Source organism: Corythoichthys intestinalis, chromosome 5, assembly GCF_030265065.1.
Source record: "Corythoichthys intestinalis isolate RoL2023-P3 chromosome 5, ASM3026506v1, whole genome shotgun sequence".
Classification (NCBI taxonomy): Eukaryota; Metazoa; Chordata; class Actinopteri; order Syngnathiformes; family Syngnathidae; genus Corythoichthys; species Corythoichthys intestinalis.
In genome coordinates, this window is record NC_080399.1 from 19,478,617 (window position 1) to 19,505,922 (window position 27,306).

The following is a 27,306-nucleotide window of genomic DNA, read 5'->3' on the forward strand; positions in this document are numbered from 1 at the left end:
TAAAGGCTTTATTCTTTTCTCAACTCCATCCAGACTAGGCTATACTTTAGTGGGAACCAGCAAACCGTCATACCTTTTGTGTTTTTAGTTGATATTTCATTCGTTTTGAGACGTCTAATCCAATTTGACTGGACACAGTCAAAATGGATTGGATCTCCATCGCTGTCAATGGCAGTGAAACATGATCACTCAGTGGCAGGCATCCTTGTTGAAATGGATTTGATGTCTGTCACTATCCATAGACTTCATAATGTATATTACATGGGGCGCGGGGCAATAAATAGGGGGCCTTCATTGTCAACGCTGACTGAGTGGAATCACAGACAAAGAGCTTTTTTTCATTGAAAATTCCTATGAATAAATGCTTAGATCCCTGAATTCTTTATAGATATGGATGTAAAACTGTCTCGATTCTTGGTTAAAAGCAAAAAAAAAAAAAAAAACAGTGCAGTTAGCATTTATGTAACGTAAACATGTCGAAGTACAATGCTAGTCTGTTTGTGAATGTAGCTAGCGGCAGCCTGATGTAAACAGAGCTTTTCCGGTGAAAATTCTTGTGAATAAATGCTTAAATCTCCTAATGCTTTATTGATATGGAGGTAAAACAGTCTCGATTCTTGGTTAAAAGCAAAAAAAAAAAAACATGCAGTTAGAATTTATTTTACATAAATATTGCGAACTATGGTGCCAGTGCAGTAGGGGCTAATTTCTCCTATTGATTTTTTTCACAATGTTTCAAAATACATGCATGGTACGAAAAATAGAATAATTACCTTAAATCCTCGAACAAATCACTCCTGAGACAATCCTTCCTGTTTGTATGCGGTACAACTTTTGTACTTTTTCAACTGAAATCCGGCGTTAGATCGCTGCCTGCGTGTGTGTGTGAATAGCTTGATGTGGGCAGCCCCCTACTTGAATGCGAGGCACAGTGCATGAGCAATCTGATCGGTCAATTCCTTTATAAAGTCTATGCACTGTCAATGGCAGTGAATGGGTTAACAAACACACTTATGCTGACTTTCCATTTTTCTGTTTCCTTACACTTTTCCTCTCTGCTACTGCTGGTTAACACCCCCTCTGCCTCCCACCCCGCAAAGATAAAAATAAATGCCCCCCCCCTTTAAAAAAAAAAAAAAAAAAAAAAACGTGCAAGGCTTCCCTTATACGTCCTAACTTTATTTTGATGTTTATTTCACATCTGGGGTCTCAGTAAATGTTTTCACAACCCTGTCATGAAGCACGTGTGACATCTGGCTGTGGAATGCAGTTTCCCACTTCTGTACAAGCTCCTACGTCTGAGTTCTCACAGCGTTGGTGGTATAGTGGTGAGCATAGCTGCCTTCCAAGCAGTTGACCCGGGTTCGATTCCCGGCCAACGCAGTTTTTTTTTCCTTTTTTCTTCTCTCTTGCTCTACAGAGTTACTTGATTGTGATTCATGTTGTCCCCCTTCCCCCTCTGCCTGCAGCGTGTCGCTGGTCAACAAAGCAGTGGTAGACTACTTCTTCGTGGAGTTGGGGGTGGAGCGCCACTTTGAGGCACTGCGCCACTTCTTGCTGATGGAGGACGGCGAATTCGCGCAGTCGCTTAGCGATCGGCTATTTGAAAAGGTTAGGTCTGCTCAAGTGTATTTGTCAAGGCTTCCATTTATTTCATTTGTATTGCTGTCAGTACTAGAGCATTCACAGTCTGTCCTTGCAATTTCAACACATTCATCCACAAATTATGATTTTATTATTTATTTTGCGTAAATATGTCGAATGTCCTGCTAGTCTTTAAAGAGCATACGGCACGAGAAAAAAAGTCTTAAATGGCATTACTATGTGAATTAGAATCCTATTTTGAGACGATTCGACTATATACAACAATTTAGCAAAGCGCAGATGACGAGAAATTAGTCTTTTAATCTGCCGGTTAGCCACGCCTACCATTATAGGGCTTTAGCGTCCCCAAAGGGTGGATGACGTCAGTGGTAGACTGGGCTCATCGGTTCTACTACTCAGCCCATTGAGGGGGAATTGTTCAGAACGAGGAAAACGCGACGAAGAGAGCCGCAAAATGTCATTGTTTCAGTCTCTCTACTCCAATATTTTTACAGGATATTCTTTTTATTCAAGTATTTTTCCCCAATAGCTATATAAATGGCTTGAGAAGGACCAGTCAGCCCGTCGAGGGGGAACTATTCACAACGAGGAAAACGCGACGAAGAGAGCGGCAAAATTTCATTGTTTCTGTCTCTTTACTTCAATATTTTTACAGGATATTCTTTTTATCCAAGTATTTTCCCCGATTGCTAAATAAATGGCATGGTCATGACAAATAACAGTCTTGTGCTAAATGGAATATGAAATAATAAAAATCCATTTATTCAAGACGACATGGCAAAATTACTCCATAAATGGTCAAAACTGTCGACTTGACCTTTACTGTCGCACCTCCCGAACGATATTTTATGACATATGTCATTTCCCTTCCCCGGCTTCGGAGAATGTAAACAAACCAGAAGGAGTGACAGCTAGCCGACATGCTAACCCGAACCGAGTGATGTTTCAAAGTCTTCGAAGCGAAAAAACACACATAACTAGCCTGGGTTATTTGACATGACGACCCGGTTGTCGATTGTCCTTGCGGATCGGCAAACCGCCCGGCGGAGAGCAATTTACAGTTCGTTCCCCGGAGGAGGGTGGCTGGAGTTGTTGTGCAGCTAATGTGCCGCTAATGAGCATGAGGAGAGCTTTTTACATGCCTATCAATGAGCAAACGTAAGTAGTCCTTTATTTAAAGGAAGTTTGTAGTGTTTACTTTGTAATCGCTGTATTTGTATTTGACATAATACAAAACAAGATGTTTACTCACTTCCTCGTAAGTCCAATGGTCCCACAGTAAACATCCACGGTGAATGGGAACCTTTTGAAACTCCAAAAAGGCGCATACGCCTCTCCCGCATACAGAATAATTTTTCCGCAGCCGTTTGGCTGGCGTGATGCGAAAAATAAACGTATTAATCCGCAAAATCAGTTGAATCCTTCGTCCTCATACACAACAGTACACTGTATAGTGAAGAGGACGTCTTCTACCGTACATGTCACAGCGCCCTCCTCCTCAATGCAAGACCGAAGCCGGAAGTCACTCATTGTCATGGCGCGGGATTTAAAAAACTAAATAAATATAGCGATCGCTTCCACACATATCCAAGCGCTCCATATCATTCAGGGGCATAAAATACTGCGTGTATTATGAAATAAACATGCTTTTTCGTGTCAAATGCACTTTAAGCCACTGTGGCACCGCCTGATCACCACAAAGCGCTTTTTACGTTGAAAACTCTTGTAAATTAATGCTTAAATCCCTGAATTCTATATAGAATGAACGTAAAACAGTCTCGGTTCTTGGTTATAAGAAAAATAACGGGCAGTTAGCATTTATTTTACGTAAATATTGCGAACTATGATGCCAATGCAGTAGTGGCTAATTTCTCCCATTGATTTTTTTTCACAACGTTTCAAAATGCATGCATGGTACGAAAAATATAATAATTACCTTGAATCCTTTAACAAATCACTCCTGAGACAATACTTCCTGTTTGTACAGCTTTTATACTTTTTTTTTTTTTTTTCCAACCTAAATTCGTCGTTGGCTCGCTGCATGTGTTTGAGAATAAATGCGACCAACTTCGACTGACTGAAGCAGAGTGTGGGACGACACCCTACTTAAAGGCGTGGCGCAGTGTTTGGGGAATGCGTCCCGTTAATATCCTTATGAAGTCTATGGTTCTTATGTGTCAACTTTTGAATAGCTGTCCACGGCCCCTTTAAGAGTTAAATGATTTGGACATCTATTGTTGTATGTAGAAGGAAACAAATAAAATACTATGAAAAAATTTGAAAAATACTGTTATTGAGGGCTATAACCAAAGTGTATTTCTTCTTTTATTCAATTTAATTGTATTGATTTTTTATTTACATTTTTTTCATTGAAAAAATTATTGATAAATAATAAATGTATATAAAATGGGCCAAAACCGATGTCGATATTATCCGATATCATTTCAAAATGCTTTAATCGGCAGATATTATTGGACAACTTTAGTTTGAACTGGGCTTGAATGTATGTCACAATTCTATCCTCTCACACCTCGAGACAGAATCGAATTTTGCGACTTCGGTTTTGATACGCGGATCGTTACAGGCTTATTCGTTTCCTACTGAACCTAAAACTTCTGTTCTGACAGCTGGGAAGTGGTCAGACCCCCGGCGAGCTTCTGACCCCGCTGGTGCTCAACTCCATCCTCAGCAAGGCGCTGCAGTACAGCCTTCACGGCGACACGCCGCTCGCCGCCAACTTCACCTTCGCCCTGCGCTTCCTGCCCGAAACCTTCCACCCGCACGCCCCCGATTCCCTCAACTGCTTGGAACTGCGGTACAAGGTCCGAGGAGGCAAAATATGCAAGAACGAAAATTTTAAGCTTGAAATTTAAATTGGGCTTTTCCAGGTGGACTGGCCGCTCAACATCATCATGACGGACAGCTGCCTGAACAAGTACAACCGCCTATTCTCCTTCCAGCTCCAGCTCAAGCACATGCTATGGAGCTTGCGAGACGTCTGGTTCCACCTCAAGAGGACTGGTGAGAGCCCCCAATGTGTTCTGGGACGCCGCTTTGTATTCACACAGACCGTTAACTTGTTTTTTTCACCTCGCGCTATCGATTCCGGCTATTGATTAGCGGCGCGGCGCTTAGACTACTCAACCCTTGTCCTTTAACGAATATAGAAAATAGCGTTATGCTTGTATTGATTGTTATCACTGAGGGGTGGACGGCGACGTGTTAAAGGCTCAAACGCGGACAAAAATGTCATTAACATTGATTTTAGCCATAAAAATAACACAAAACAAAATAAGAATCATGAAATGTCAAGATGCCATCAGTGGCCAAATCAAATGTCACCAGGCTTTTTTCTAAGCACTTACAAGCAAATTTAGACAACAAATGTTTTGTATTTAAGTTTTAATGGGAAAACTAAACATTTATACTAGGAGTGGGAACCTCTTGGTACCTCACGATACGATACGATTTGCGATACAAAGCTCACGATAACGATGATCTGACGATATGGCGATGCGACGATTATCGAAACAGAAAAACAAGTTTCTGCTGTGAATTGGAATGAGTTTATCACTAGTAGACGTCCAATCCGTTTGAACTGGGAGTCACTCCCAGTCACAGTTTTTTTTTTTTTTTTTTTTACAACAGAAACAATAACAGTAGCAGTCAGATACCATTGTAATCCTTTTCAGGTCATTCATTGTCAGACAGAAGCAGTACGGCACAACGTCATGCTAAAAAATAAGTTAGAAATATAAAACTGGCTTACCTCTTTGTCGTCTGAAAGACCATGCCAACCCAACAAAATGTTTACTGCATATGAAATGTGAATGGATTCGCCAAGCTGGTGTTAAAGGGATCCTCTGTTTTTAAGACAAGTAATTCTTAAAAGATACATGTTAGTATGAGTTATAATAATTTGATATTAAAACCCCTCTTAAAGTTTTTGTTTTAATAAAGTTTGTAAAATTATTTTAAGTGATAGGTAGCCATTCTTGTTACGTCGCAGTGCGTGACGTCACTGGTCCCGTTGCGGAAATCCCAGCGTGTCACTCGTTAGCTTTCCCAACATATCGTCAGTTCTACCCTTCCTATTTGAACCAAATCTGAAAAGTGAAGAGCAGTACAGCACTGTCGGTCGTTCACAAGACGAGCTTCAGGGAAAAATGCATGCAGCAAATACCTGATAAGACAAAAGTTGGGCAAAACTGGTGATGCGAGAGAGTCCTGTTGGGAAGTCTGGTTGGGAGCGAGAGTGTATGCTGTCCGGTTTTACTAGCAGATATTCAAGGTGAGCATATTGCGTTTTCAAACTTATCCCAATATAATTATGTAGATTGTTAGCATCCAGAGCTGTCGTGTGCTTTACATACAGAACAGGCCAAAGAGCACACCTTGCATTGTACATTGTAACGCGTGGTAGCTAGGATACGTGTATAAAAGTACCAAATAGGGGAGAAGCTTCCACTTATGCACATTTATTCACAAAAAATAATATTTCCACCTTGACCACTTTTCACTCGGGAGCTCAGCAGTACGCAAACACGCGTTCCCTGACGAACTCCCAACATTGTTGTAAGGTCCACGTCAGAGTCACTGTCGTCACTATAGCGTGCCATAGTGCTTTAATTATTTACTTTGATTTGGGGAAAACTCCCACGAAGAATAGTCAACAAAAAAGATAGCAATAGTAGTCCAAATCTGCGTTTTTTTACTCACTCGAAGATCCAGGAATTAGACCGATACCATGGAAATGTTGCAGCTGCGATTAGGCCGTCGATTCCACAAAATAGACTGATCCGAAAAGCCGCTGTGGGACCGACGAATCAAAAAAATGAACAGATCCGAAGCCAATATTGCAGACGCGATGGGACCGTCGGATCCAGAAAATAGACAGATCCCGTACTTGACTGAGGATCCAGGAAAAATGTTCGGGCGCTTGTTGTAACGCGTGGTGGGTAGGATGCGTGCATACAGGGACCAAAAAGGGGGAGAAGCTTTCACTTGTGAGCATTTATTCAGTAAAAATAATAATTCCACCTTGACCACTCACTTCACTCCCCTTGTTTCCATTTGACTTGAAATTGCATCCAAAAGCAGCACATCGTGGCATTTTACTTCGGGAGTTTAGGCAGCAATAAGCAATTGTTGAACACGCAAGATACCAATGACGTGATCACTGCGAGCCCGCAAACCATGGCGCCAACTAACGGTCAAAATATGGACTAAATATTAGGCCTGTCGCGATAACAAATTTTAGTGTGCGATAATTATTCTCATAAATTATTGCGAGATGCGATATTATTGCGCCCCCCCAAATTTTGTTTTAACCAATTTACAATAACACAGTGCGAATACAGTATATATTAATAGATCAAGTACAGCTACTTAAACACGATATATATTTACTCTTAAATTCAAAATTACTTTTTAAGAAATCACAACTAAAAACAACAGACCATGCCTCTTAAGTAAAAAACAACAATATTGATACCGCACAGAAACACAGAATAAATCAAATGTGTTTTTTAAAAAAAATTGCACTTAATAACTTAAGCATTTAGGCAAATGAAAACTTTTCCCGTCATAGCTTCTGCAATGGTGTTCCATAGGGATGCAACGATACAGTTAAGTCATGGTTCGGTACGATTTTTGATACGGGGGACACAATTTTCGATCCGATTCAATACATTTAATGCTCCGTTAAAAAAAAAAAAAAAAAACAATTATATTTTTTGTTTTGTTTTTTTGCTAACGAGCAAAAATTAAATTGCCATCATATAAACATGCGTTTTACTGCATAATATTTATGTGCTTACTTCTTACTGATCTGAAAAAAATTTGTATAAAAGTGCTGAGAACAATCTTTACTGTTTGTAAAGTGAGGCAGGGCACACTGTTGATTGCTACAGCTCTCTGAGCAGCTAGGTTTACTACATGATCAAGACATCCTATTTGTGGTCCGAATCCATCTGTGTCACGTACTGAATTAACAATATTTGCAACATTATCTATAGTCACTGGTATGGATTGATTTGGCCTTCTTAACTTCCATTCAGTCATGACAGTTTAGAATTCATCGGGGTAGTATATGGACTCACTCTGGGCTCACGTATTTAATGGCATGGGACGTAGCACATCTAGTTTGCCATTTCATGATATCTAGTGTGCGCGCATTAAAAAAGTTAGCAAGCGCCGCTGAAGTCACGTCTGCTCATTACTACCCAACACCAGCATATGACACTCGACTTTCATAAACAGGACGAGTTTGAAGCACAGCGCTCTTAATTTCATTCAGCTGTTCGTTGTCAAAGCGAGGTTGTTCGTAGTAGCCAAGGCGATAACAATGTTTTGTCGGACTTCGTTGTAAATATCCGGTGTTGTGCCGAAAAATAGCCGCCCCGCGTGAAATGTCACTCCTGACGGGAGCGCCCACACGTCAACAACACCGGCGCGCCATAGATGGTCCACAGTCACGCCGGAGCACTGACGCGGCCGGTATACGTTGAACAATAGGATATAATGGGAATGATTGGCTCCGGCGCTAGTTTTTGCCAGACCTGGAACAAAGATGCATTTTGCACAATTGGTAACGACAAATCCGAACTTTTAACAGCACGTCTGCCGCAGCGGAAAAATTACCGCCTTCATTTTTATTTATCGCGCGATGAATGGAATTATTGCATATTGCGACAGGCTTACTAAATATTATTAAATATTGCCATTGATTTAACATTTTATGTGTTTCTAACAATATATTTTAGTACAAGAGAACAATTGTGGTTTATTAGAGCCTACATGTATTTAAGTTAGAGGATCACTTTAAAGTCCGCGCAAGTGGATTCGGTCTTCACATTTTTTCCTCCCGAGTTTTTTGGTTTCGGGAAACGTATGAAGAAAACATCCTTCATATGTCGTAATGTCTAGCATCGTTTCTACAAGTTCCAAAAAAAGCAATGTGTGATCGGCATGTTCGTTTTTGAAAGATTACCGGAGAAAAGTAGCACAAATCACATTGTTTCTATGCGAGGGCGGGTCTATAATGTCCCTTCTGCTTTACGATGCGACGTCACGGTCTAAAAATAGCATGCGTGCGGTACGCCATTGAATGCAGTAAGAAGAGAAGGTTTGAAATCCAGTTAATTATTGCACTATGACCGTAGACGCAATTTTTTTCCTACCAGCTCATAGTTTGTACGGAATTTTCAGTCTTTTTAATGGATACGGCAGACAGTAAATATCATACGGGACAACACTCTAACAGTTACACCACCCCCACCCCTGCTTGGTTTCATTTTTTATGGGAAAAAAAACAATATTTTACAAGGGCCAAGGCTGACAGGTATGTGATACATGAGGCTAAAGTTTCTTCAGTTACAAGAGAATTTTTCAAAAAAGGTACAAATCACCACGCTCCTTCTTATTGTCCCATCAGTAACACGAGGTGGGCTGCACAGGACAGAAATGCCAGTGCCATTTTTTGGTTCCAGTCCACCCCTTTTGACTGGTTTCCCAGTCAAAATTAATTTGACGTCTAGCGCAGACAATGGCAGCCAACGCGTTAAATTTTTCGATCCACGTTTTCTGTTTTTGTACGGCAGCGTTAGTGAAAGGCGCAGGACACTCGGTGCAATTCCGCCAACTGCAGCTGTACCGCCATGAAATGCAGCACTTCGTCAAGGTCATCCAAGGGTACATCGCCAACCAGATCTTGCAGGTGTCGTGGAGCGAGTTCACCGCTAAGATGGCCACCGCCTCCGACCTGGACGCCATCCACCGCACGCACGCAGACTACCTCAACAGAGCCATCTTCAGGTATTCCTCCTAGTTTGGAGTCATGAAGAAAATGTAATGCTGTAAAAATATTCAGTTTTGACTTTTTTGTGTCTCAGGGCTCTGCTGACGGAAAAAGCCGCTTCGGTGATGAACATCATCCACAGCATCTTCAGCTTGATCCTAAAATTTCGCGCGCAGCTGATCGCGCTGCCTTGGTCCAGCCAGCAGGGGGAGGCGGTACACCCCAGCTTCATCGCCATGCAGCAGTCGTACAACACCTTCAAATATTACTCGCACTTCCTATTCAAAGGTGACCTTTTCCTATTCTCCGATTTACAATTAAAGAAGTGATGACATAGGGTCACGTTTTTTTTTTCTTCAGTGGTGACTAAGATGGTGAACAGAGGCTATCAGCCCCATTTGGAAGACTTCCTACTACGCATCAATTTCAATAACTACTACAAGGACTCTTGAAGGACGGGAAGAAAAAGACGCACACGCTCAGTTGAAGAAATAATGGGCCTGATAGGCGTTGTTGTTTTATTGAAATCTTTAAACATTGATGTTTTCATTGATGTTGTAGAAATTAAATAAACAGATTTTGTCATATTTCTCTTGACAAAAGTTAATTTACTACCATTGTGTACGATATACATACAAATTGAACTGGGAGGGGTGGCTATGAATGACCATGTTGTTTTGTTTACAAATGAAATTTTCTAGTTTCATATGAAGGTCAGTTATGTAAAAGTTTTACATCATTTAATCTTTTAAGGAAAATCGCTTTTAATTAATATTATTACTAGGGTTGTTCCGATCATGTTTTTTTGCTCCTGATCCGATTCCGATCGTTTTAGTTTGAGTATCTGCCGATCCCGATATTTCCCGATCCGATTGCTTTTTTTTGCTCCCGATTTAATTCCAATCACACCTGATAATTTTTCCCAATCATGTACATTTTGGCAATGCATTAAGAAAAAAATGAATAAAACTCGGATGAATATATACATTCAACATACAGTATATAAGTACTGTATTTGTTTATTATGACAATAAATCCTCAAGAGGGCATTTACATTATTAACATTCTTTCTGTGAGAGGGATCCACGGATAGAAAGACTTGTGACTTTGTATATTGTGACTAAATATTGCCATCTAGTGTATTTGTTGAGCTTTCAGTAAATGATACTGTAGCCATGGCCAAATGCATGATGGGAAGTGGAACCATGACTGTGCGTAGTGCTACCAATTGATATATCTTCTCTGGGTTGGGAAATAAAATAAGGTGTTAAGAAAAATCAATTGCTACCTTGCTTCACTAGGCTAATTCACTCTATTCATTATACGATGCCTTTTATCTCTCTATATTGGTAAAACGGCGTCATTACAGATTGAGCGTGACAATGCGTGAGTGGGTTTTGCAGTGCATGCATCAATTGTGTTAAATATTTTAACGTGATACATTTTTTAAAAAATGAATTACCGCCGTTATCGGGATAAATTTGACAACCCTACCTTAAGCCTAAACTAAAGACTCTGGATTATTGTAACATATTATGTCTGTAACGTTAAATACAATTAGAAAACGATTTAATTTTTTTGCCGATTCCGATACTTTGAAAATGACGTGATCGGACCCGATTGATTGGAACATCTCTAATTATTTCCACAATACTAGTCTGTATTTAAAGTTTTGATTTAGTATATTAATTTCAACTCATTGATAGGCCAACCCACCTGTTCAAAATGGATTAGACCTCTAGTGCCGTCAATGGCAGGCAATAAGTTATTTGGGGAATATTAAAAATTCTCTTCCTTAGTTACATATTAAAAATGTACTGATTAAATCCACTCTCAAATATTTCTTAAAATATAACAAATCCAATGTTTTTTATTTTTCAGTTTTTGTTGTCAATGGCTATTTTCTAAGCTATTTAAATCATTTGTATTAATAAAATCTCAAAAAAAGACGGCTTGCAAGTCATCAGTTTTTTTTTTTATGTTCTAAAAGTAAAGACTTTTCATTGTCATTGTAGCTTAAATGTAAAAATTTGGGCTGTCAAAATTATCGCGTTAACGGGCGTTAATTTTTTTAATTAATCACGTTAAAATATTTGACGCAATTCACGCAGATGCCCCGGTCAGACATTTAAATGACGGTACAGTGAAACGCTCACTTGTTAATTGTGTTATATGGAGTTTTGCCGTCCTCTGCTGGCGCTTGGGTGCGACTGATTTTATAGGCTTCAGCACCCATGAGCAATGTAAGTAATTATTGACATTAGAGCTGTCCCGACTAGTCGACATTGTTGACGTCATCGATGATGTAAATCCGCCGACGAGCACAACATCCCGTCGACGGTTAATGAAGGGTTAAAAAAATATATATGCGTGGAAAGTTCCGAATGTCGGACGCTTGGTATGCAAGCGGGGAAATCGGCACAAAGTCAAAAAAGCGCACCAGACATTGACTTATTTTTAAAGAAACAAGGACACTGTTGTGTCCTGTCTCTTCAATGCCAAGCTTGGCTGCACGTCGGCCGTGAATGATAACGACAGGAGATTGTTAGTCCATCTAACTAACTAATGATATGTTTTATTGAAGTTGCCAAGCCTGTCGCGATATGCAATGATTCCATTTATCGCATGGTAAATAAAAATGAGGGCGGTCATTTTCACGGCTGCGTTTTATCGCTGCGCGCGCGTGCGTGCATACATTTGTGCGTGCGTGCTGATAGCATATGATACTCCAGTTCTTTTCTGTCATCAACACGCTGTAGAATTAAAGTTCAGACATACAAAATAATAAAAAACATCTATATTAAACACTATATACGTTAGCATTGCTACATTGAGGTGAATGGGGAAAAAGACGACCTACTTTAGCCGGCTATAAAACAGGCAGCCTTGTCCAAAACTTGCAGTTAAAAGGTGACACTTCAAACATGAAAAATCGCTGGTTAACAGCATTTGCAAAAGGAAAAAAAAATCTATTACAGACACCACATGTAATGACAAAAGTGTTTTTTTTTTTTTGCGGAATCTAAAGCACAAGTTAGCGGTTTAGCGAGTGTACTTCCGGTGAACATTTCAAAATAAAAGCATGTCATGTTCGTCATATAAATAACAATTTCTGGAGTTAATCCCACATACTTCAGATTCTATACTAAGAATACCTTTAAAATGACACCCTTTATGAAAAGTCTGATTGGCAATGAATAATTATCATAATACTAATATATATTACTACACTATACTATAATATTAATGCTAGGTATTTTTTTTTAAATTGTTTTGAATCATGTTGGAACGGTGAAGTCAGTGTTCTGAATCTGTTTACATTCCATTCTTTTGCACTAGTTAATTCTATCAGCATTTGAACTCATTGTTTGTGATTTATTATTGTTATTTATTTGTTTATTTGTACTTTAATAAAGAATTTAAGTGTAACAAAAATTTCATTGCTAAATTAGTAAAAAAAAAAAAAAAAAAAAAAAAAGGTTTTGTGAATTGATAAGCGTCAACATAAATTTCATTGCTTAAAAAAAAAAAAAAAAAAAAAAAAAAAGCAAAAAAACAAATTTTTAAATTAAAAGATTAGTCGACTAATCGTAAAAATAGTTAGGCTGATTAAAATTAGTCGTTTGGGACAGCCCTAATTGACATCAACAATGGCGGGCTACTAGTTTATAATTTGATTGAAAATGTTACAAATTTTATTCAAACGAAAACATTAAGAGGGGTTTTAATATAAAATTTATAACTTGTACCAACATTTTTCTTTTAAGAACTACAAGTCATGGATCGCTTTAACAGAATGTTAATAATGTTAATGCCATCTTGTTGATTTATTGTTATAATAAACAAATACAGTCCTTATGTACCGTATGTTGAATGTATATATCCATCTTGTGTCTTATCTTTCCATTCCAACAATAATTTACAGAAAAATATGGCATATTTTATAGATGGTTTGAATCTGAATTGCCATTAATTATGATTAATTAATTTTTAAGCTGTAATTAACGCGATTAAAAATTTTAATCGTTTGACAACCCTAGTAAAAATGCATGGTTTTTGTGTCACATGCCAATACAGCTCATAATTCCAAAACGCTTCAAAGATACTGGTTTTATTGTTTTTAATCTGTCAACAACGCACATACAAATCAGAACATAGACAATTCAAGAAAATAAACCACACACACAAGATGTTACATCACAATCCAAACGTTTCATTCGCCACAAGGCTCATGCGGGCAAACTGTTTCATGTTGCCAAGAGGATGGAATGTAAAATTCATTCATTAGTGCAATCTTTCGCCTTCAAATTATTACTATTTTTTTTTTGCAAAAAATCAAACAAAAAACCTATTTAACCCTTTTTTGTGTGCAAAATGTACATGAGTAATGTTTTTCAGTGACAATTTGAATGCTTCTTACGACACTGTCACAAGACTGTCATAATCATGACAATGACAACTGTCATGTTTATAAATGGACGCTTATGACAGATGTTATAAATTTACGGTATGACACTTAATGACATTTGTCATAAGCATTCGTTCATGTTCATGACAGGTGTCATGTCATGATAATATATGGTCATAAAAAGCATTCAAATAAGTGTTACCAGTTTTTCCAATTGCAGTGGTACCTTGACTTAAAGTTCCCTGACTTGAAAAACGAGCCAGCAAAGTAGTGGTTGCGTTTATACTGTAATGCCCTGGCATATAGGCAAGGAGAGCCACCAGTGTTGTTTTTGTCAACGATGACGAGCTAAAAACATTGCTTGGGAGACTAAAACATAACGAGATAAATGCCAGTTTTCGTCTGACGAGACGAAAATGCGACATCCTTCATGTCATATGTTCACAACGCGTGACATTTTCATATTGTACGTGGAGTACGTCGTACGTCAGCCTGCATCGTAGCACTGTTGTGGTCCTGTCATTCGTGTGGGATTAGCTGCGCGTCTTCCTCACTCTCCTCATCGGAGTTTAGAATCTGTTTCAAACTAGGCTGCACTCCATCTTGCTTGATTGGAAACAGGGTAAGATTTGTTTTCTTATCTTGGCAAGAGAGAATATGCAATGTTGCTTTAGTCTTCTGTACTGAGTGATTATCAGATGCTAAATGTGGCGTTAGCATAGCATTCACGTTAGCATTAGCTTAATGGCGAGCGTCCTCTTAAAAAACTGGCCAGTCTAAAGCAGAGCCACTTGTCATTTCTGGTTAGTAGGTTTAATGTAGTGGTTCTTAACCTGGGTTCGATCGAACCCAAGGGGTTTGGTGAGTAAGTCTAGACCAGGGGTAGCCAACGCCGGTCCTCATCATTTGATTCAAGTGTTTTAAAGGAGGGAGACAAGCTGGATAGGGGCCCTCGAGGACCGGAAATTGCTACCACTGGTCTAAGAGGTTCGGCGAAGGTAAAGAAACGGAGAGCCCTATTTTCGTACGCAGATTCAATAAGGCAAAATGGCTTTAAGACCAGGTTTTGGACTGGTTTGCTCCCAATTTGCAGGCTTAATCTATTTCTTTTAACTGCTAGTCCTCAATCTGATGGGAGGAGGAACTGGTTTGCTCAGTGGAAGGTTGACTTGCACTTGGTATGAGGGAATACAACAGACCAATGGGCAGCGTGGTCTCAAATTTTGACCTGTTTATAAAACATGCTGTCAAAATGAGAATAATTTTGAAGAGGAATTTGCTAAATTATTAGCTTGCTAGCTTAGATATATTGGTTTTGAATTTGGAAAAAAATTGCTTTATTATCTAATGCCGAATGGGTCGGTGAAACCACATGTGAAAATTGTGGGGTTCCTTTTGCAAGGATAAGAATCACTGGTCTAGAGGGTGTTAAACGCTCGGACAATTTTTTTTTAACATACAGTTTGAGGCTTCTAGGTAGATTTAATTGAAAGTAATGTAATGCTTTTCCTGCTGAGTGTGTATTATCATCACAAAATTGGTGGTGTCCTTGTAAACGCTACATGTTCATTTGAAATTGTTGGAAACCTTTATTTTTGGACTAAAACTTTGAAATTTTACAGATGAAAACATTTTCAGCCATCGTCGACTAAAACCAGACGAAATTTGCATGAGATTTCGTCGACTGAAACTAGACAAAGACGAAAACATTTTGAAATGTCCAAAATACAACTAAGATTTATAAGTATTTTTGTCAAAAACACGTAGCAGCATATTTGGCAAAAAGACTGAACTTTTCTTCGGCTTGGCCTATCATCCACCCGCACATTTTGTGCATTGAAAACAAGTGTTCTTAAAAAACTCCGTCCAAAGTGAAGATGTGTGAATTCTGTGTTTGTAGCGCCATCATGTGGACACCGATAACCAAAGATTTATCTGTGGAGACATCACCTACTGCGATAAACTTTGTTCCTAGGTCACACATGAGACCAATGTTTACATTTGGAGTAAACATGGATACCTTCGCATTGGGTTTAGATGTAATTAATAGACAGGTGCTTTTTACTTCCATTTATTTATACACTTTTGCAGTGCTTCATATTGAAAAACATGCGAACGATAGGGGTATTATGGACAATTATTTTCCGCGCATTTTTATGAATGGACTTAAAAGAATGCGGTTGGCTGTAGACGTAATTATTTTATCCGGATGTATTAGGGCATGATTCTCGGTTTAAAAAAAAAAAAAAAAAAAACTGCAAGGAATAAACATGGCATAAGACAAAAAAGGGCTGCCAAAAACAACACTGAGAGCCACAAATGCATTTTCAGTCTTTTAACCCATTGTTTACCATTGAATGAGATGGGGTGAATGAATGAATGCTCAATGAAAATGGATTGGATGTCTAGTGGCGTCAATGGCAGGCAATGAATTCATGAACATGTTACCAGAAAAAACTAATAAGTCAAGGTACCCTGTGGTAAAATTAACACATAAGACAAAAAATAACAACAAACAATATAAGTCATAAGTAAAAATAGATGTAAACCTATGCAAAGGATTTCTCACCGTAAGTTATGAAATTGAAAGAGAACAAAAATGGAATGCTCAACTAGACAGTACACTGGGTGGCACATTTTTTAAGTCAGCTGCAATGTGGGCTCGCTAATTTGTCCAACCCTGATCAAAATTATGGTTTTATAACCCAATGAATATCTGGTATTACAACAATGTGAAATTTGACTCGAAAACGGCATTTGTTCATAGGTAAGCCGCACTGGACTATAAACTGTCCTCACTGTAATATAGGATATTCACACCAAAAGATATTAACCTGTAGCACTATATTTGACAGCGTTATCATAAGATCAAATGAACCACCATCATTGCTTGAAGAAGCTTCATTTGGCCATCACTGCTTCCTTGGGGAAGACAGTCAACCTCTGCTGCCACCTGCTCTCAACACTGTTGTCTTCCAACATGCCTCCTAACATGCATTGCAGCGCTACAGATGTAAATAATAATCAAAATTCATGTTCTATACCAATTATTTCTTCAGTTACTTTTCCACTTGTTTAATTAATTATTAGTTATGGTATTTGGTAACACTTTATTTGACAGTAGTGCCATAAGACTGTCATAAGACCATCATAATTATGACATGACACTGCCATGAGTATTAATGAATGCTTATGACAGATGTCATTTAGTGTTATCAGGCGAATTATCTCACTTTTGAATGGATGTAAAGATCCGAGCTGGACATACATGGAGTTAGTGACATAATTCATAATGTCATTAGTCCCCATGATAGTGTTATGTCATAATTATGACAGTCTTATGATGCCACTGTCAAAGAAAGTGAAACCTATCAACCCAAATAAATCAACAAATAAGCCGATCTGGACTATGAGATGCAGGATTCAAAACGAGGGGAAAAGGAGTGGCTTATAGTGGGGAAATTACTGTAAATTAGCATACAGAAAAGGAGAAATAAATTAATAATGTCAGCAAAATTTCATATGCTGAAATATGTAGAATATTATGAGAACAAGAACAAAAATACAATGGTTGTAATGTTGTAAGAACAATGTGGTGTTTTCCTTTAGGTATAAATGATCATATTATGATCATGTAATATTACAAGAAGCAAAGAAGTTTTTTTTCCTTCAACGAAACAGTTACAAGTTACATTTTTACAAATAAAAAAAAACGTTCCTTTTTTTTCCTTTTTAGTTTTCATCGTAAACCCTTGAAGAACTAATTTCTTTTAACCCTTTCTCTGCCATTGACAATGATGCAGTGTCCAATATCATCCTTCTGCTGTGAATTTAAATGTGTAGCAGACGTCCAATCCATTTTGAAGTAGGTTTGAAGCATGTTCAGATGGACTGGACGTCTAGTGCGGTCAATGGCAGGAAATTTGGGGGTTTGGCGACATTCATGTAATGTATTTGTGATGAAATCCAGTTGATTCCTTCTTTCTTCTTCATCATTGGCTCGGTGAGGAATGCATCATGGTACGCCGGCTCCCTCCAGTGTTACTTCTATCATACAAGCATTGTCCCAATTATATGACGTCATTTACAGGGGAACCAAATGGGACGGTCTAACCTGTATTTCCTGGTTGTGTTGTGAAAAAATGGAAATTTTCTGTTGTTTATTATAAACTTTTATGAACAAAGGTCAAATACCAAAACCCTACTGTTAAGAACAGTGTTGCACTGATACTGTAATTTAACTCCTTATCCAGATTCCTCTACCAAGGCTGTGTGGTATCTGCCGATACTGTACTGATACCACGTTTTTTTTTTGGAAAACATACTAAATATTTTTTTCCCCTTTTATTCCTAAATCACTGCACACTCAGTTCGGTGTAAATTGCTATCATAGCTCGGTCATACACTGCATACACTGCTTAATATCCTTTGTGCCTACCTGGTATGGGTGTCAATAAATGAATGAACCCCTCTAAAACTGGACAGAAAATGCTCACAAAGGCCCCCCAATTTTTTTTTTTTTTTTTAAATTGTTTGTTCAAATTGGCATCAATTCAGTACATTAGCTTAGCTAATGTGCTAATCACTCATGCTAGCATAGGACACAAGTTTGCAAGTCTAAAGTAAAGGCCCATTCATCGAAAATATGACTGCTAAATAAGCACATTCAACAACACTTACCAGGATGAAAAAACATTCCTAGGCTAAAAAAATCTCTTATTCTATATAACTTACTTAACTAGCGCTACTCTTCCTTCTTCAGCGTTGTTTGTAACTGGCGGCCATCTTTGGAAGAACGACCGGCAGTTGGAAACTAAATCTTGAATATTCTGCAGCATCAGTGCATTATTTCTTCGTACAGTGGTACCTCTACTTACGAACATCTCTACATTTTCAGGTTAAGACACACCTAAACGGGAAAATAAGAAAGAAAAAGAAATTTCAGGATACGAAAGGCAAAAATACAGTATGGCTGGTACTCGCAGTTCCCAGAGTTTACTGAACCTAACATACTTATAGCTGCTCTGACATTCTATAGACTATTTTTGGTTTTTTTACATTATGCACAACTCTGATTTCATGTTTATGCATTATAATTAGGGCTGTCAAAATTATCGCGTTAACGCGCGGTAATTAATTTTTTAAATTAATCACGTTAAAATATTTGACGCAATTAACGCACATGTCCCGCTCAGACAGTATTCTGCCTTTTGGTAAGTTTTACAGCAAGTATTTTTTGTGCTGTCTAACAGCGAACTCTTGTGGTCGCTTTGCGACATGGTTTATTGCTTTCTTGCCAGTTCAATATGGCTGCACGACGTCTCGGGCTGACGCCTACGTTGTAATGTTGTGCTTATATGATCCTTGGACAAGATTTGTCCGTAGGTATGGCTGTTGTAAAGAATGTACATATTATGTTAGTAAGCGAAATGTTATATTTTTTGTATGAGACGCTTTTTGTTTATGTTTAGTGAACCTGTATAGCGTGATTAGCTAACGTTGTTGCTAATGCAATGCTTGTGTACTTTTTTTTGTAGTTTCACTACGGTCTAAAGAGGACAGTGGTTTGAGGCCATTTTATTAATAAATCAGATGAAAAAGGAAGAAGTCTGATTATTAAGGCGTCGTTCACTAGCTGTCTAGCTTTGGAAAAAGTAGACGCTTCGGAGTGAGGACAGCATAGACAGATTTAAATGACAGTAGAGTGAAATGCCCACTACAGTCCTTATGTACCGTATGTTGAATGTATATATCCATCTTGTGTCTTATCTTTCCATTCCAACAAATTATTTTACAGAATATATATATAATTTACAGAAAAATTTGGCATATTTTATAGATGGTTTGAATTGCGATTAATTGCGAATAATTACGACTAATTAATTTTTAAGCTGTAATTAACTCGATTAAAAATTTTAATCGTTTGACAGCCCTAATTATAATAGATTTATGTCTGAATTTTGGGGGTCTTACAACAGATTAGGGCATTTACATGAAAAACGTGTGTCTACTTACAGAATTTTCAAGTTACGAAACTACTCCCAGAACCAATTAGTTTCGTAAGAAGAGGTACCACTGTACTTGTCGATACCGGTGTCTACATTTACAATAGTGATAGATCTTACTGTGCCAAAAGTATTTACTGGCAAGTGACATCACTGACATTGTTCGAAGCCTCAGTTAATCAGAAAGTGGTCCAATGATTGTCATTATTCATGAATGTATAAGTCCGGTAATGGAGTTGCTCACACTTTGTTAGTTTGTGTTGGTGATCCGTTTTGTGAGTAGTGGTATTTTCCTATGGAACCAGCGGGAAAGCTTCATGAGGCTTCATTTGCCCATCACTAGTTTTTAGAGCTGTATGGGGGCCCCTTCCTATACTAGTATCAGTATCAGTATCAGTGCAACACTAGTCAAAAACGTGAAATTTTGACTTTATCAGTACAAGCTTCCGTTTAAGATGATTTTTTTTTTTTAGCCGTGGAAGCAGCACGAAAAGCATTCTGGGACGCAGCCGTTAGCTCAGTCAGCGGTGCTGCCGTGGCTCAAAACTGCTAAAGATGTGGGCTCATTCCGAGACTGCGAGGGTACTAGGAAAGCCTTCGCACAGTTTTGAAGCACAACTGATCTCCAATGCACTCGATGAGTGTGCAGACCCTGAATTGGAATATATAGCTATAGTCAAACATTGAAGTGGCTTAAACTTTTGGGTGACTGCAGTCCAGTATATTTTAGGCATTATTTTAGGTATAAATCATTTTTGGTGGAAAAGGTTTAAGAAAAATTTCACTTCAAACCATTTCAGCTTTCAACAAATGCGACTCATGCCAACCCAAGGAAAAAAACACGCTTGTATCGAGAAGGGGACGCCTCGAAAGTACCATGATGAGGGTCCAGCATTGGAGAGACAGCAGTCCCGGGTCATTGTCGGTTCTAGGCCTCCGACTCTAAATCCTCTGGTCCGTCTCCATCAGCTGTGTCACTGTTCTCTGCATCCAGCAGGAGGAACTTGCCATCGTTGGTGAGCGGCATATTCTTCATGAGCTGCGCCAGAGCCACCGGGTCCTGATGAGAAAAAAGCCAAACATAAGATAAAATTATAATATAATTGTCATTAAAACACTATTTAATCGATCCATTGAAAATTTGCGTTGTTGAATTCAAGACTAAAAAACCAGCTAGTCTGACGAAAGCGGAAGGGTTCGCCAAATCATGTCAGGTAGTTAAAGTGCATGTGACACGAAAAAGCATGTTTATTTCATAATACACGCGGTATTTTATGTTCCTGAATGATATGGACTGCTTGGATGTGTGTGGAAGCGATCGCTATATTTATTTAGTTTTTTGAATCCCGCGCCATGAAAATGAGTGATTTCCGGCTTCGGTCTTGCATTGAGGAGGAGGGCGCTGGGTCGTGTATGGGAGAAGGAGTCCTCTTCACTATACAGCAGTACTGTTGTGTATGAGGACTAAGGATTCAGCTGATTTTGCGGATTAATACGTTTATTTTTCGCATCACGGCAGCCAAACGGCTGCAGAACAATCTTGCTGTATGAGGGAGAGGCGTGTGTGCCTTTTTGGAGCTTCAAAAGGTTCCCATTCACCGTGGATATTGGCCAAAACAAGCCCTACTACTGTAGGACCGTTGGACTTAGGAGGAAGTGCGTAAACATCTTGTTTTGTATTATGTCAAATACGAATACAGCGATTACAAAGTAAACACTACAAACTTTCTTTAAATAACGAACTACTTACGTTTGATCATTGATAGGCATGTAAAAAGCTCTCCTCATGCACATTAGCTGCACAACAACTGCAGCCGCCCTCCTCCGGGGAACGAGCTGTAAATTTCTCTCCGCCGGGCAGTTTGCCGATCCACAAAGACAATCGGCAACCCAGTCGTCATGTCAAATAATCCGGGCTAGTTATGTGTGATTTTCCGCTTCGAAGACTTTGAAACATCACTCAGTTCGGGTTAGCATGTCGGCTAGCTGTCACGCCTCTTGGTTTGTTTACATTCTCCGAAGCCGGGGAAGGGAAATTACATACATCCGATTTAGGTGTCATAAAATATCGTTCGGGAGGTGCGACAGTAAAGGTGAAGTCGACAGTTTTGACCATTATGGAGTAATTTTGCCATGTCGTCCTGAATAAGTGCATTTTTATTATTTCATATTCCATTTAGCACAAGACTGTTATTTGTCATGACCGTGCCATTTATGTAGCAATTGGGGAAAATACTTGGATATAAAGAATATCCTGTAAAAATATTGAAGTAAAGAGACAGAAACAATGACATTTTGCAGCTCTCTTCGTCGCGTTTTCCTTGTTGTGAATAGTTCCCCCTCGACGGGCTGACTGGTCCTTCTCAAGCCATTTATTTAGCTATTGGGGAAAAATACTTGGATAAAAAGAATATCCTGTAAAAATATTGGAGTAGAGAGACTGAAACAATGACATTTTGCGGCTCTCTTCATCGCGTTAATCTCGTTCTGAATAATTCCCCCTCAATGGGCTGAATAGTAAAACCAATGAGCCCAGTGTCCCGCTGACGTCATCCACCTGTTGGGGATGCTAGAGCCCTATAATGGTAGGCGTGGCTAACCGGCAGATTAAATTCTGAGTAATTTCTCATCATCTGCGCTTTGCTAAATTGTTGTATATAGTCGAATCGTCTCAAAATAGGATTCTAATTCACATAATAATGCTATTTAAAAAAAAATTTCTCCTGTCGTATGCTCTTTAAATCATCTACTTCAGGTATTGTCTGGGATAAAAGAAAAATCTACAAGTGTAGGCAAAATGAACTCAATACAACTAAAAATGATATGCGTTGGCCGGGAATCGAACCCGGGTCAACTGCTTGGAAGGCAGCTATGCTCACCACTATACCACCAACGCAACGAGAAAAAAAAGCAGACTGTTGTGAAGTGCTGAGTCTGCAGCATTCCATGGCCGTCTGAGCGGAATGCTTTCCAGATGTGGCTGCATGAGGGACTAACGCACGTCTCAGCATGACGTGGCAACACAAAATAAAGCAAGCGGACGTTCATTAAAATATCGTCACAGCTGTGCAAAGCACCAATATTTAGGGTTGCACAAACATATTAGGGTTGCGTGAATAACTGTTAAAAAAAAAAAGACAAAAAATTCACTCAATTTTCCTGCATTCCTTGGATCTCAAAAGAGCGTTGGTGGTATAGTGGTGAGCATAGCTGCCTTCCAAGCAGTTGACCCGGGTTCGATTCCCGGCCAACGCAGTGTTCATTGTTTTTTTTGGTCTCGTCATTTTCATTCTTAAAAATGCTGAAATCCTATTTTCGGGGTAAGGGAACAACTTGCATTAGCCATGCTTTCAAATAATTGGCAGTCATTGAAAATTCCTTGAACCTTTTAGGATAAAAAAAAAAAAATTCAAATCTTTGATCATTGATTTCTTGTTTTCAAACAGTTTCTGACTGATTTATCCTCTGATGCATAAATTATGAAATCCTTGGTCAAGGTTTTCTGAAGTGTTTTCCTTCTTCTAAGGGCATTAAAAATGTCTTGTAATTTTTCAAAAATACGACTTTTTTTTTTCATGAACTTACAGACATGTCCAATCCAGTGGAATCCTTGTGCCTGCACACTAAATCTAAAACAATGTGAATTTACGATAAAATAAAAAAGAAACCCTGGTTTCTTTATATGCTTTGATAAACATTTCAACAATTTTTGGGAAAGTTCAACACTTTCAACACTATAGGGACAAAGTATAGGCCAGAATAAGAAAACCAATTAAACTTATAGTTGTGAATCCTACACCTAAGCACCAATGTCTTTGTTGTTGTCTGGCAGCCACTCATCATCAATGTTGTCACTACAGTCATCATCACTGGAGGTGGATGTAATTGTCCTGGGCTACTCCTGTAAACTGCTTCTTAAACTTCTTTTCTGCTTTTGAAGTCTACAAAATAAGATAAACTGCATATAGTAATGCAAACTACAGCTAATCTGCACAAAAAATGAAGTCTCTAAATTAATTGCTTATGAATATAACAATTACATACTAATTTATAAGCAAAACAGTCATAAAAACAGTCCCGCAATTATGTGACTTGTGTTCAAAAACATACCCGAGGATGATAATGTCCACTTCATTGGACATATGGTTAATTGTAAACTTCTGTATTTTATACACAAATATTTCACATTCCAACCAGATGTTAACTTTCGCTAGATGTTACTGTATACCATATTTGTTTTTCTTTTTTAACCAATGTAGTTCTTTACGCATAGAAGTATTGACAGGATATGCCTGTTGAAGTCGACACGAGGGGGTAGGTTGTCTTGATTCAGATGCAGTTAAACCATAGAAAGCAATGCATTGAAGAGAAAGGTATGTTTCGGTAACTGTCCACGATGCACCAGAGGGTTATGATTAAAAATAGCTCGCTACTTTGATTTATGAGTTTAATTTACCTCATAATTAAGCATGCAACTCAAAATTGCTTATCGACATGAACTTAGATGCCATTGTTTGGGTCTTTCTCAAAAACCAAAAAACCCAAACATTTTTTGTTGTTTTTACTACATTATCGCATTGGTGGTATAGTGGTGAGTAGAGGTGTGCAAAATTTCCGATTCTTAGATTATTTGCGATTCGGCCGTGGAAGATTGGAGAACGATTCACAAACATCCAAATTCCGATTATTGAAATATGCGAAGTAAAGCGGAAGTACACAACACTCAGCGCGCCGCGCGGTCTTCGAGACGGAACGGAGCGAGAGTAGCTAAACATCATGCTTCCCATTACCCGGCCCCTCGGGTAATGCCAATGCTCAACTCACGGCTCTAGCTCAACTCATGCAACGAGATAAAAAAACACAACAACATACCTGACTGCTGCCGAAAAGCTGCTTCAAAGTACATCCATTACAACGTTACAGTAGATATTATTTATATAGGACTAGATGCAATATAGATTTGGTAGTGTTAGCAGCACATCTACAAAAAGCGAGATGAGGGCGTGATAAACGGCCGCCATCTTAAAGCAGTACACTTCCCTGCAAGGATGTTGTAGCGAACCTTCCAAGCAAACCTAATTAACTTTTTATTTAAAATACTCCTAAATCGGTAAAATATTGACTTGAATCTATCTTTAAAATAGTTTTAAAACTTTCACATGTCGAAAGTAGACAAGAGGGAAATTATGGAATAACGGGAGCAATTTTAACAAATTTAACGGTTGATTCACAACATTAAATTAATTGAATGTAGTTTAAAGCTGCTGATACAGAATGGGGACTGGAGTTTTTTATTTAATGTTATTTTTGTATATTTGTTTACTGCTATATGTTAACTTGATACTGAAATAGTAGTGTGGTTTAGCCTGAGAGTATTTTTGAACAATTTTGGAACTCATGTACAAAACATTTTTTTAAAAAAAAGAGTAGAAAAAAAAGGAGGGGGGTGCATCAATAATCGTTTTATAATCAAATCGGAGCCTCTGAATCGTAATCGTAATCGAATCGTTAGGTGCCCAAAGATTCCCAGCTCTAGTGGTGAGCATAACTGCCTTCCAAGCAGCTGACCTGGGTTTGATTCCCAGCCAACGCATTACTTATCTGGCGTATTGGCCCGAATACAAGACGGCCCTGATTATTATTTTTCAAGACTCAAGTTTGAAAAAAGACTTTTTGAACACCAAATTATTTTTTATACAGAAATTAATTATAGTACATCCGAAACAAATGATTATAACAATATATTTGAGAGAAAAAGCATGTTATTTTGCCTCATTCAAATCTTAATATCTGAACATTTAAATATGTAAACTAAAGTGGAATCACATTCGTAAATGAATGGCTTCTGGTTTTTGAAATGTAAATAAACCAATCTATTGTGATAAAACAACAAAATTGCAATAACTGCATTAACCGTCAAAGTGAAGTCTAACTGTAACTGTAGTCTTGAAAAAAATCTGAATAAGGAAATACATTGCAATAAGGAAATACAAACTGGTTAAACTTCAGAGTAGCTGAGATCTGTCATGACAGAACACCCCTTCAATGATATCTGGCGCCATCTAGCGTCGTGAACGGGGAGAGTAGCTGAGATCTGTCATGACAGACCATCGCTTCAATGATATCTGGCACTATCTAGCGTTGTGAATGGGTATAATGTAGAGATGCACGATAATATTGGTCACCGATAATTATCGGCCGATAATGGCAATTATGATGTCACACAGATAATCCAGATAAAACGAAATTCAAACGATAATGCAATCCGATAATTATATACTTGATTTAGCCTCCAAATGTGCGCAATCAACAGTTTTGTCCAATTCTGCTAGTTTTAAGGAGGTGTTTTTGCAGTGTAGTAATGTGATATATGTTAGGAATGGCTTACTTTTAAAGGCATTTTTGTGCAACTTGGGTGTTTACTCTCTAAGTAATTGTTGCCAAAAGCTTACAATTACACAATGTCATTGCCATTGTTTAGATGTTGGAATTTACTACTTGTTCACATTTGATGTGGAAAAAAATAGCACTAAATTACATTTTTGCACAGTAACATTTGATCTTTGTATACTTTAAAATTTTACATACATATTAGAATAGAATTATCAGCGTGACATTATCGGTTATCGGGTGGAAGGGCCAGGAAATGATCGGTTATCGATATCGGTTGAAAAATGTATTATCGTGCATCACTAGTATAATGTCTAGACCGTGAATATAAGACCACCCCCTCTTTTTCAGTCTTATTTCAATGCAAAAAACACCATCTTATATTCGGGCCAACACGGTCATATCAATGTAATAGGATCGAGAACTTAAAAACTCACCTTCTTTGCTTCTGTAATGTCCTTGGCCAAACTCATGGTATAGCATATCTGTGTGGGGAAAAAATGTCATCTTAGTAGTTTATTATGAGAACTAGTAAATGCAATTTTTGGTGAAATTGTGCATTCATGGGTCACTCCCTTCTAAATTTAGGGCATTTTTAGGTAACTCATTAACTCACTGGCTGACATTGAAAGTGCTGGGGATCCAATCCATTCATTCGCCCCTCCCATTCAAAATAGACTGGACGCCTAGCCCCGTCAATGGCACATAAAGATTGAGCATTCAAAGCCAGTCCTTCCAATTTAAACAAATTGAGTGTCTACATTTAAATGGACACTTTTATTCTGTTTAAAAACCTAACCGGAATAAAAATGCTTCATGTATACACCCCATTCAGAATGTTCTAATCCGATTCGGGCTGCAGCTATCGATTATTTTAGTTTTAGATCATTTTTAGATTAATCTATCAACTAGTTAGTTCGAATAATCGAGGAATCGGATTAGGAAAATTTATTGTGTAGCAGAATACATTTTAGGAGATCTAAAACAAAGCTAAGATTGCACTTTCAAAAGAGCATTAAATGTGAATAGAAAATAAAATTCCCAAGTGTTTGTTCAAACTATGCAGGATTGCACTTTCATTTAAAAATAAAATTAAAATA

General features: G+C 38.3%; 2 protein-coding genes and 3 non-coding genes across 6 annotated transcripts in view; 3 read left to right on the forward strand and 2 right to left on the reverse strand.

The window, feature by feature from the left end:
* Positions 1-12,881, forward strand: part of tubgcp6 (tubulin gamma complex component 6) — a 66,244-nt gene extending 53,363 nt beyond the window's left edge. For both annotated transcript variants that reach the window (XM_057836748.1, XM_057836749.1), the window contains exons 20-25: positions 1,470-1,611; positions 4,233-4,427; positions 4,494-4,626; positions 9,207-9,420; positions 9,498-9,691; positions 9,764-12,881. In XM_057836748.1, the coding sequence (XP_057692731.1) occupies positions 1,470-1,611; positions 4,233-4,427; positions 4,494-4,626; positions 9,207-9,420; positions 9,498-9,691; positions 9,764-9,855 (970 nt within the window). In that variant the 3' untranslated portion in view covers positions 9,856-12,881. The remainder of the gene's footprint in view (positions 1-1,469; positions 1,612-4,232; positions 4,428-4,493; positions 4,627-9,206; positions 9,421-9,497; positions 9,692-9,763) is intronic.
* trnag-ucc (transfer RNA glycine (anticodon UCC)) lies at positions 1,312-1,383 on the forward strand. The gene has a single exon. It is a non-coding gene; the product is annotated as a tRNA-Gly (tRNA).
* Positions 12,882-17,270: 4,389 nt separating the features above from the next.
* appl2 (adaptor protein, phosphotyrosine interaction, PH domain and leucine zipper containing 2) overlaps positions 17,271-27,306 on the reverse strand; it is a 35,802-nt gene continuing 25,766 nt past the window's right edge. The window contains exons 21-22 of the mRNA XM_057836344.1: positions 26,644-26,691; positions 17,271-20,876 (exon numbers count right to left, since the gene is read on the reverse strand). Of these exons, the coding sequence (XP_057692327.1) occupies positions 20,745-20,876; positions 26,644-26,691 (180 nt within the window). The 3' untranslated portion in view covers positions 17,271-20,744. The remainder of the gene's footprint in view (positions 20,877-26,643; positions 26,692-27,306) is intronic.
* On the reverse strand, positions 22,641-22,712 carry trnag-ucc (transfer RNA glycine (anticodon UCC)). Its single transcript has one exon. It is a non-coding gene; the product is annotated as a tRNA-Gly (tRNA).
* Positions 23,000-23,071, forward strand: trnag-ucc (transfer RNA glycine (anticodon UCC)). Its single transcript has one exon. It is a non-coding gene; the product is annotated as a tRNA-Gly (tRNA).